We start from the raw sequence: 12,275 nt of genomic DNA on the forward strand, positions 1-12,275 counted from the left end.
CCAGACTATATGGAGTATATGTATATACATATTAGGTATATATACATACCTAATATGCAAAGTGTCCCCTCAGGAGTTGGACCTACCAGGAGTTCGATCTCTCGCTATGACGTGTGCTGACCACCAGGGGGCAGCGTGGAACGAAGGGAGGCCCCAGCTGGCAGCCAGCAGCCGCTAGGGACCCTACCCGTGAACAAATTTCATGCACCGGGCCTCTAGTAAAAATATAAAACAAAACAAACAAAAACCAAAACTACTCAATACTTCAAAATGCTATTTTTCAAAAATGTCTCATGGTCAATTAATGAATCATGAAATTAATTTAAAAGGTCACAACAATTTTTAAATACACTACAAAAAAAAAGATAGGTACCATTTCACAAAGTATTATGTATTCTGCACATATTTCGTCATAAATAAAACTATTTCTCTGGTCCATAAACAAAAGTTTGAAAGCCCTTTTCTAAACAGCTTTTGGATTTTTAAAGTCATTTCACCATGATTACATGTGAACTAATACACTGCAGTATCTAGAAAATTTTATAGTTTGTAATGTTAACATTTTGGGTTATTTTTACATTAATAAACAGCAAGAATGTGGCAGATAACTGTTGAAACTAGGTGACGATTACATGGGAGTTTATTACATTACTAGAGGCCCGGTACACAAAATTAGTGCATGGGTAGGGTCCCTAGGCATGGCCGCCAATCAGGGCCTTCTGGCTCCCGGCCAGGGCCTCCCTTCCCTGGCTGCCGGCTGGGGCCTTCCTTCATTCTGCGCTGCCCCCTGGTGGTCAGCACCCGTCAGAGTGAGCAATAGAACTCCCCGTCTCCCAATTGAACTCCCATGGGGACACTTTGCATATTAGCTTTTTATATATATACTAAGAGGCCCGGTGCACAAAAATTTGTGGACTCGGGGGGGAGGGGGGTCCCTCAGCCCGGCCTGTGCCCTCTCACAGTCTGGGACCCCTCGGGAGATAACGACCTGCTGGCTTAGGCCTGCTCCCGGGTGGCAGAGGGCAGGCCCAATCCCTAGGTGCAGCCCCTGGTCGGGCTCAGAGCAGGGCCAATTGGGGAGTTGGGGCGCCGCACCCTGTCACACACAGAGCAGGGCCGATCAGGGAGTTGGGGCGCCGCACCCTGTCACACACAGAGCCACAGGGAGATCAGGGGGTTTGGGCGCTGCTCCCTGTCATGCTGATCCCGGTGCCAGGAGGCCTCGCAGCTCCGCTGACCCCGGTTCTGGGAGGCATATTACCCTTTTACTATATAGGGTAGAGGCCTGGTGCACGGGTGGGTGCCGGCTGGTTTGCCCTGAAGGGTGTCCTGGATCAGGGTGGGGGTCCCCACTGGGGTGCCTGGCCAGCCTGGGTGAGGAGATGATGGCTGTTTGTAGCTGGTTACACATCCTTCAGGGTGGGGGTCCCCACTGGGGTGCCGGGCCAGTCTGGGTGAGGGGCTGAGGGCTGTTTTCAGGCTGGGGGTGACTGAAGCTCCCAACCGCTCCTTTTATTCTTTTTTATTTTTTTATTCTGGGCCAGCTTTAGCTTTGAGGCTTGGCTCCAGCTCTTAGGCCTCCGCTGCTGAAAGTAGGTTTCTGGCCTTTGCTTACAATGTTGCGATTCTGCTGGCTGAAGCCCGGGACTAAAGCAGGTTTCTGGGGTTTTGTTTAGCTTCTATATTTGTTACATAGTTGCTTAGAGTTGCAGCTCAGAGGCCTGCAGCGGCAAGCGGGGAACGTTGGAGTCCTCCGTCACTGAAGCAAGCAAGCCTCATGTTAGTTTCAAGCTGCCTGGCTGCCGGCCGCCATCTTGGCTGGCAGTTAATTTGCATATTGCCCTGATTAGCCAATGGGAAGGGTAGCGGTTGTACGCCAATTACCATGTTTCTCTTTTATTAGATAGGATTAGATAGGATAGATTAGTGGCCCGGTGCATGAAATTTGTGCACAGGGGGTGGGGAGGAAGGGTGTCCCTCAGCCCGGCCTGTACCCTCTCCAATCTGGGACTCCTCCGTGGATGTCTGTGGAATCGAGCCTAAACTATCAGTCGGACATCCCTCTTGCAATCCAGGACCGCTGGCTCTTAACTGCTCACCTGCCTGCCTGCCCCTAACCACTTCTGCCTGCCAGCCTGATTGCCCCTAATCGACACCATTCTGCCTTCCTTGAAACAAGAACTGCAACTATTGTCTGAAGTAAGTTTATAGGAAGTTGTACTTCAAAACATGAAAGCCTCAAAGTCAATTTTCCTTATTTCTGAAAAACAAGTTTCTACAAACTTATTAAAACAGCAAGTATTCTCTAAACCCTATACCCATTAGAGGCAGTACCTAAGCTGTAAAGCCAATGATTAAAGTTGTGTAATTTTAGAACTGGAAGGGAATTTAGACATCATCTAGCCCAGTGGTTTTCAAATACCTTCAGGGAGAAAAGAGAATCAATAGCATAATAATTTATATATGCAAGCACTCTTACCTGTTTTTTAGCATATGGAACATTTTGCTTTGTTATTCTATCAGAATAGGACTTGACATTTTGCCTTGTATTTTATATTTAATCATTTTAAGAAAGTGAGAAATACATTTGGATATGACTAAAGCTATTGGTATAATTTAGAACTTAATGTTTTCTAATAATAGAACCTTACATAATATATAGAACACTGACACTTTTCAGATTTCACATCAACTCATTTACAATTCATAGTCAATTTTAAGCAATACTTGGGTGTAACAATAATATATACCAAGATAAACAAAGTGAAGGGAAGCATACCTAAACTGATATACTTCTGGAAAATACCATAAAGCATACCATAAGAATTAAGATTTAGAAAAAAGGCTAGTTCATAATTGTTTTCAGAAATGCAAGAAATATTAATTTAGGAATTTCCTCAGATTTAATTAAGGTTAACACTTTGGTTGCCTTGTTCAACTACAATGGAGAGATTTAGAGGTCTTTTAAAAATACAAAGGGGAAAAGAGAAACTAAGTCATAAATAGAAAGCAAACCTCCTCAAAAGATACATAAAAATACAATTAATTATTAATTATTAATTAATACCACTCTGTACTTTTTTTTTTCACTTGTGGACATTTTAATGAACTTCCTTCCATGTAGCTTGAAGCTACCAGGACACAGTCCCCCCACCAACACCCTTAATCTTCTCCTCAGCTCTTCTGCTGAAGAACTTGGCCTTCACGATGACAGGCTGCTTTGGGAGCTTTCCCTTCCCCAGAACTTTGTAGTAGCCCGATCGCACCACATCAATGATAGGAGCAGCTCCAGTCTTGCTTTTGGCAGCCTTTACCCGTGTCTGCTCACTGACCAGGGTCCATAGTTTATCCAGGTTGACAGTTGGGCAGAAGCTCTGGTTCCTCTTTAAGTGGTAATGCCTCATATCCAACTTTCAATATTTGTTGAAGTTGATCCTGTGATGATGCAAGCCATCAGCATTACCTTGGCTCCCCGGCTGCTTCCTTTGCTTGCCGATGCGGCTATGGCCCCAAAGTTTCCAGGTCTTCCTCAGTCTGGATGGCATGTCGGTGGCCAAGAGGCAAGTCACTCAGTACTTTTTAATACAAGAAACTTAACACACAATGTTTCCATCAAAGCTGACTAGTCTCCTTTAATAGATAAGACTGAGGTGTTGCCCTAACCCCGTGGTTGGCAAACTGCGGCTCGCGAGCCACATGCGGCTCTTTGGCCCCTTGAGTGTGGCTCTTCCTAAGCCTTAGGAGTACCCTAATTAAGTTAATAACAATGTACCCACCTATATAGTTTAAGTTTAAAAAATTTGGCTCTCAAAAGAAATTTCAATCGTTGTACTGTTAATATTTGGCTCTGTTGACTAATGAGTTTGCCGACCACTACCCTAACCAGTTTAGCTCAGTGCATAGAGTGTCAGCCTACGGACTGAAGGGTCCCAGGTTCGATTCCAGTCAAGGGCATGTACCTTGGTTGCGGGCACACTCTCAATACAGGGTGTGCAGGAAGCAACTGATCAATGTTTCTCTCTCATTGATGTTTCTAACTCTCTATCCCTCTCCTTTCCTCTCTGTAAAAAATCAATAAAATATATTTTTTTAAAAAAAGACTGAGGTGTTTTGTTTTGTTTTTGTTTTTATTTTAATTTGAACCACTACAAAAATCAGAAACAAAACAAAAAACAAGTGGTGCCTGAAGAACATTAACTATGTCTGCCACTAACTTACTGTATGCAAATGAATGTAGAAACTTAGGAAATTCTTTGAATCTTCAGTAAACCCCATTTCCACACAAACCAAACAATTAAAGGTTCTGAACGATTAGATAAAAATAATATCAACTTAACTAGGTTAGATTAATAAATGTATATTTATATATATACAGAAGCAAACAAAAAAGAAAGTTAAGCCTACTTTCCATTTTAGATAATAGTAAGTTGAAGTTATGTACAAATTTTGGTTCCCTCTCCTAAACTGAATAAACTCTTGAAAAATAGTTATTTTACTTATAAATTTATTCAATTTTTAAAATTTAGACATCAATATCACTGTATTAATTTTTTATATAGAATCACCACAGTTTTCACTTCATATTCAGCAATAAGTTTATGTCTATAAAATGTAACAACTTTATAATCAACCAATCAACTGCAGAGGTTTCCTGCCTTCCCAAAACTAATCCTTACCAACTAAAATTGGGAATTCTGGGGAAAAAATAATCCCACAAAACCTCACAAATTTTATAAAGCATTTATCTAAGATGATTAAAATTAAACTCCATATTATCAATGGCATTTTAAAAAATTCATATAAAATGTTTTATTTAAAGAGACACACTGAAAGCCAAGCCAACTGTTCACATGACGTGATTTGCACTATTATTTTAATTTTGATGTGTGAATTTACTTTAGAGGTCCCTCGTCTCCTTAGTCTTTCTGATAGATTCTATTTTTCCAGATACTCCTCAAAAATAAAATTCATTCCTCATTCTTACTTCCTGCTTTTCTCCTTGCACTACTATAGCCTTTCTTCTCTTCCCCTTTCTCTTACAACTTCATTCTCCACTTCTGACCCTGTCCAGATTGTGTTCTCACTGTAAAGAACTGAATAGAATGCATCAATATATTTTTCACAGAATTCACTTCTTCTAAAATGTCTTTGCAAAACTTTATTCAAACTTTCACTGAACACCTCCTGCACATTACTTAACATAGTTATTCGTTGTTTTTCTACATACATTTGTATAGAAATCAGTACCTTATCTCCTTCCCAAATTGTATCATAAAAAAAAAAAACCTTTGCCTTGGCCAGGTGGCTCAGTTGGTTGGAGCGCTGTCCCCATACACCAAGAAGGTTGCAGGTTCGATTCTGGTTCAGGGCACACACCTAGGTTGTGGGTTCAATCCCCGGTCAGGGCGCTTGTGGGAGGCAGCGGATCAAAGTTTCTCTCTCACATTGATGGTTCTCCCTCTCTCTTTTTCCCTTCCTCTCACTTTCTAAAAATAAATAAAAACATATCCTCAGGTAAGGATTAAAACAAATAAATAAAAACACACCATTATATACATCCAACAAAGTTTCAAATTTTATATATGAAACATCTTACTTTGAAAAGTACCTCAAACTAAATAAATAAAAAACCATGTCCAAAATTACAGAGTACTTTTCTAATCAAACACGGTCATCTTTGCAAGCCCAGTTAAACAATTATTTTTTTAAATAAGAATAATACAATAACATTTTGCCTTTTACTACTGTCTAAATGTATACTCCACAAAAGAAAATGTTTCACATCAAAATTGTATTAATGAGAAAAATAAAGTATTCCTTTAAGACAAAACAGTCTAATTTCTCATGAGCATTTGTACAATTCACTCAATGTCTAGCAACACAAAAACCCATCTGCATCACTAATATGAATTCAGTAACCTTGAAAAACAAAGACTAAGAGCCCACCAACAGATCCTGATGTAGTAACATGGCCTTTCCATCCCAGACCACTAACTAATTTCTCATGCTTGGGTGCTCCATCATGTCAGTAGTGACACTTTGGTCAGTTGCCTGAGAGACTGAAGGCTTATTATGGTCACCTTAGGAAATGCTTTATTCCAAGGCAAACTATTTCTTCTGGTCACTTAAATTTTTATTTGGATTAATTCTGTTAAGATCTATTGCTTGACATTTGACATGTCATTTGTACCAGCTGCCATAGATAACATCTATCTCCTGTTGCTCATTTCAGTTCACCCTAAGAGGAGATGAGCAATCAATAGCAAATACAGCCCCACCCATGTGGCTCAGTTGGTTGAGTGTCTTCCTTGCAGGAAGTTGTGGTTAGATTCCCAGTTGCAGGCTCCATCCCCAGTAGGGGGAGTGCAGGAGGCAGCTGATCAATGTTTCTCATCAATGCTTCTATCTTTCTCTCCCTCTCCCCTCCTCTCTCTGAAATCAAAAACATATTAAACAAACAAAAATAGCAAATACACATCTAAAAATGTATTCAGAGAAATTTGCCAAACCACTGAAGCAAACAGCACCTTACAGAAAAGAAGATTCATCTAATGTAAATACTAGCATTCTTACAAAGCACAATGTTCATAGGTATCTAGTATCACCCAAGCAAAATGGCTTCTCGAAATTTAGCTCATTAGTAGCAAAATTCATTAAACTCCTTATTTTCTCCCACTAAGTTCTGTTAATTATCCAATTTTGTATTTTCACTATGAGTATATTTTATTTTACACTCCACATTCAGTCATCAGCTAACATCTCCAATACGCTCCCTGTGTGCCCGGTACTACTATTTCTATTCTATTTCTCTTATTCACAATAATGGGAATCAAGGAAAAGACACTTAGTTCACTGAAAGAAAAAGAAAGCCTTGCAATCTCCCACACAATGAAATAAAAATGCAAACTTCCTCACCAGAATTTGAAAGTGCAATACTGCTCCTCACTTTTCTTAAAGTTACATATGCAAAAGTGCAACTCTCTGGGGCCTTCAAATAGTCCACTTAATTGCATTCAAGATGACAGCATTAACACTAAAATGTTCACTATATACATAAAAAAATAACTAATTAATAATGCTACTTTTTAAAGTATTATAGTAGTAATAGCTAACATTTAATCAATATTGAGAGCAAGCATGTAGTATGTACAGAACTGTTATACTACATAGAGTAATGTAGCATATGTTACATTATGGTAACATATAGTAACAAGTATTACATATAGTAAAAATATACTTCCTGCTGAGACTATATACCAGGCAGAAATCTAAGTGTTTGATGGTCATTATCTCATTTAATCCTCACACCATCCCTATGAGATTGACATTATTATAAATATTAAAAATATTACATTTTACAGATAAAACTGAAGCTTGGAAGTATTAAGCACCTTATTCAAGGTCACTTAACTACAGAGGGTTGGAACTCAAATTCAGGTATATCAGGATCCAAAGACTATGCTCTTGACTGCCATATAATAATGCTTGGCTTACATTCATTCAATTTTAATTTTAAAGCTCTTGGCAAGTCTAAACAGGAGGGTTACTTTTTAGGACAAACTTCTTCCTTTAAAATGAACTACATTTATCTTATTACATACAAAAATCAACTTTAAAGATTTTACTTAAAACTGTCATCCTACAAGTTTAAATATTTGGACGGGAAACAAAATCTAAATGAAAGCCTTGAATCTCTATGGTAATGGGTCACAGCTGGAAGAGACCTTGAGGGTCATCTAGTCCAAATTCTTCATTTTAGGAATGAAACAGAGACCTTTTGACAAACATCTATATTCAATTTAAACTACCACATACCCAATCCAGAAACATGTAGGTTTGGGTGGTTTTTTTTAAGTCAACATTTTAAATAGATACTCTAACATTTCAACATCATAAAGACCATGATATCCATTTCTGAAGCACTGTAAAAAAATACAAACTCACAGACTCCTCCACCTCTGGAGTCACTGCCACTGCCTTGCTTCTCTAACAGGTCTGAGATCTGAGCACACAGCCAACCGCATCAGAGAAGATGAGGAAATCAAGAGTCCAGAGAATTAAATAACTTGCCCATGATCACACCACTAAAGAATAAAGGGACACGGACAACAGGGGGGTGAGGGCATGAGTGGGGGGATGGAGGGTAACGTGGGGATAAGGACACATATGTAGTAACTTAATCAATAAAAAAACTAAAAAAATTTTTAAAAAAAAAGAATAAAGGGACTGGGATCTAACCATCTAACCCCAGAGGAGCCTGTATGGTACAGAGCATGCACCATCAGCCGCCATTGAGTGTATCAAATGAAATAAGGCTGACAAAGTTCTAGTAGAGTTCCAATCACATGTGCATTGTACGTATCAATGTTTGCTTTAACAGAAGAGGGTCCTGTTCAAGCTGAGAAATACACTCCACTGCAGAGCTCTGGAGGAATATGAGAAAGGAATCTGCTGTCAGAACAGACAGTGCAGTAGATCACCCTCACATCTACAAACATTCTCTATTTCTTTTCACCAGGGAGTTCAGTTTCACCCTTCCATATCTGATTGTTTTTCAGAACCAATCCCTTCCAGCAAGAGACAATTTGCTTCAGTTAGTTCTCACAACCCTAGTATCACTGAGCACAAAGTAAATGCTTCTGGAACTCTAAACAAAAACATCTCAAGAATGACAGTTTTGAAAAGTCTGATAAATATATTCTAATTTTTTAATTAAAATTAAAAAAAAAAAAGAAAATACAAACTCCATGACATGAGGTCACTCTATTACAGGGCTATTACCAATTGAAAGTTTGAATCTTACTAAGTTATAGAAAGGTATTTTTTTAAAAAGCATCCTTACCTATGTGGATTCAAACTCAAATAATAGTCATTTCTTCATTAATTAAATTTACATTCCTTTGGGTCAACTACAAACGCAGCTTCACTTTACTAGTCTTGTCATGTGACTGAACTTAAGCTCGTTTCAAGAAAAAGGCTGCACTATGCCGTATTTAGAACACATATCACTGAGAACAGCCAGATTAAGTCTGAAGGCCTATCCAAAAACCTTGCTTTTAGTTGCTAAGAAACTACAATTCTGCTATATTATCAGTCATTGAAAGATGCTATGCTAGCAGAGATTAAAGATGTTAATGTTAAGATCAAGGATATTTCATCTATGGTGCCAAATGAAACCATGCTATTTCCACAAATCAAATAGCTAAAATTAGTATTGGGCTTCTTTAAGTCATATTGTTAACACACAACTAAAAACTGGTAAGACATATCAGTCTAACTCTATGCTGCCTTCCACAGTGACTTCATCTTTGGGGAAAAACAGGAAAATACCCAATATACTTAACACATTCAATGCTATAGACAGAAAATGTTTCCTTCCTGATCCCTGCAGTGATAATTCAAGGCCATCAAGCATACATAGGATTTGAACGGTACAATTTGATACAACAAACACTTAAAATTAATCCATGTTTTTTCAATCCTTTAATAGATAAATTTTCACTGTAATCTTAAGCATTTTAAGACTGCATTCTCCTTAGAATGCTTAACTCCATTGGCTCTATCACTGTTTTGTTTTTTTTTTAATGAAAGTCATTTAAATTTCAGCTATTCCAACAAGAGTAATCTAGCCTAACAACAAAGAAGCACTGAAGGATTAGCAAAAATAATGTCTAGTTCACTCTCCACTACTGACTTCTCATAAATTCTTTCCTATAAAAATATTTTTAAATCTCTTAAAGGTTGTTTCCACAAGAGCAGAAACCTGTTCACAATGCCTCTGAAATACCAATTCAGCAGCTGAATTGTCACACACAATCAGAATCTTTTCTGTCCAGAATAGATCCCATATCACCATGATTCCCCATTTCTCCATATTCTCTAAAGAACTTCAGCTTAAAACCAATTCTCTCGTTTGCACTATACTCTACAGTACACACATCCCAAGTAATACTTTTATGTTCTCAGAAATAATCTTTCTTCTATCTTGAAACTTTTAGATATTAAAACCCACGTCTTCCATCTCCTTCTCTCCAGTAACTGTCCTCAATCCCACTGCAGTCCCAGCTATGTGCCCCTGCCTTCCCAAGGCCCACTCACTACCATAAGCGCTGCCACACTCAGCTGCTCCCTTCCTTAATATATCCCCCACAGCAAACCAGCAGTACACCGCCGGCTCCCTGCATCTTACTCCCTCCCCTTATTTTCTGTCCTCACCCACCCCCACGTCTATACCCAGGCACCCTCATTCCCCCTACCTCAGTTACAACCCTTCTTCCCCGTCCTTTGCTCAGTTTTCCTCTCCTTATTTAGAAACTCCTTTTTGCTCTCCCAACCACTATCCTAGAATGTCCAACACTCAACCCTCCCCAGCAAACCCAGCCTTCTTGCCCATCTCCTTTCGAGCCACGCAGCGCTTTCCAGATCCCCTACTGCAGTCAACCCACCCCCTCAGCTTTCCACCCACCTTCCCTCCACCTCCACATCCACGGCTCCCTGATTTTTCATCCCCTCCTTAGGGCTCTGGCATTCGGCTCAGTTTTCTCCTGGACGCCCTTTCCCCCAACGCCTCCCGTTTTTCAAACATGTCACCTGTCTTACGGGGCCCAGCAGAATGCTACGAGCCCCTGCGCCTCAGACCCCCACTCTCCTGCAGATCACGCCTACACCACTCGCCCTCTCCTCCTTAAACACAAATGCCACCTTTATTTTTTTTTAATTTTTTATTGATTTTAGAGAGACGAAGGGAGAGGGAGAGAAAGAGAGAAACATCGATGTGAAAGAGAAACATAGGGTCCCAGGACCGAATCCACAACCGGGGATGAGCCCTGACAGGGAATCCAACAGGCAACCTTTTGATGCACAGGCCAACGCTCAACCAACTGAGCCACACGGCCCGGGCTCCCGTCCGCCTTCATTAAAAGCTGCGTCCCCTCCTCGTCCGCCCCCGCTACTCCAGCTCCCCACGTCGGCTTCCTGGGTGTTCCCTCCCCGCTTCGGAGCGACGAGCCCCACGACGTGGCGCCTCTAAGCCAGCAGTATCCTCGGGCTCCGATCGACGCCCCCAAGTCTCGGACAGGCTCCCGTTCTCACTCCCGCGCCTCCAACTCCCGACCGCCTCTTCTCCCCGCGGTTCCGCAGCCCCTCAGACTCTCCCACCCGCTCTTTCCCCGTGGCTCCGGCACCACCTCAGGCCTGGCCGCCCCGGCGCCCCGCTTACCGTTCTGAGCGGCGCCTGGCCCTGGGAGGAGGGAGCCAGAGACCAGCAGCAGCGAGATGACCAGAGCGCTGGGGAGCGTCGAGCCCGACATCCTCACTGCAGAAAACCCAAGAGCAAAAAGGCCGGGGCCGGAGCCCGGGCCGGGGCCGGGGAAGGGAGGGGAGGGAGGGAGGGGGCGGGCGACTGAGCGAGGGAGTGAGTGAGGGGAGTAGCGGCGGCTCCGCTCCGTCCTTCGCCGTCCTGCTCCTACCGCCGCAGCGCCCAAGCCTCGCGAGACCTTCGCTCCGGGTCGTGGGTGGCTGAGGAGTGATAGCAGCAAGACTCGCGAGAAGAGGCGGCCTGAACTAGTGTTCCCGCCCCTCGGACTTGCTCGCTTGCCCCTACTGGGGCTGATTGGCCAAGCTCGATGTAGGTCACGTGCCAAGGCGCTTCTGGCCACGTGATGGAGCGAGGCGGGGTTTCTCTAGCTCTCTTGGCGGGTTAGGGCGGGGGCAGACAAGTCGGCGTTTATCCCTGGGTGAAATGCGAGCGCCCGTAAATAAGAGAAGCTTTAGGAGCCTACTGTATTTTCTCCACCCATCCTGCCTTTCAGTTGTTGGAGCTCTTGGCTGCGGTATTTGATGCACCACTGTTTCTTTTACGCCTTTTTTCATTGTCCACATGGAAGTCCTGCGGTTAGTTCCTTCTGGACTTTGATCCTAGACCCGCCTCCCCCCCCCCCCCCGCCCCCCCCCCTTCTGGCATCTAGCTCCAACCTCCCTCTTAAGCCTACTGTTTTAACTTTCCTGGAGAGGTGATACACGCCCGTGCTCAGTGGTACTTTGAGCTTTCCTGCCTGTACACCTGCTCCCTCTGCCTGAAATGTCCTCCTTTCCTCGCCCTTCTATTTTCCCCTCCCCCATTTTGGCCTTGTTATAGCTTCATAAAAATCTCAGGGCCTAAAGTTTAGCATAATTGCTAGACACTAAGTTCTACAAGGAAGTCATCATAAGGATCGTCAGAAGCAGCGAACATTTATTGAGTATCTGTTGCGTACCAGGTTCTCACACCTGCTGTG

General features: G+C 42.1%; 1 protein-coding gene and 1 pseudogene across 2 annotated transcripts in view; both read right to left on the reverse strand.

Annotated features, from left to right (window-relative positions):
• Positions 1 to 11,493, reverse strand: part of NPTN (neuroplastin) — an 83,860-nt gene extending 72,367 nt beyond the window's left edge. The window contains exon 1 of one of the 2 annotated variants that reach the window (XM_036348489.1): positions 11,219 to 11,493. In XM_036348489.1, the coding sequence (XP_036204382.1) occupies positions 11,219 to 11,309 (91 nt within the window). In that variant the 5' untranslated portion in view covers positions 11,310 to 11,493. The remainder of the gene's footprint in view (positions 1 to 11,218) is intronic. The other variant, XM_036348486.1, reaches the window with a different exon arrangement.
• Positions 1,892 to 3,772, reverse strand: LOC118675626 (annotated as a pseudogene).
• Positions 11,494 to 12,275: the final 782 nt, after the last annotated feature.

The sequence above is a fragment of the Myotis myotis genome, unplaced genomic scaffold, assembly GCF_014108235.1.
Source record: "Myotis myotis isolate mMyoMyo1 unplaced genomic scaffold, mMyoMyo1.p scaffold_m19_p_1, whole genome shotgun sequence".
NCBI lineage: Eukaryota > Metazoa > Chordata > Mammalia > Chiroptera > Vespertilionidae > Myotis > Myotis myotis.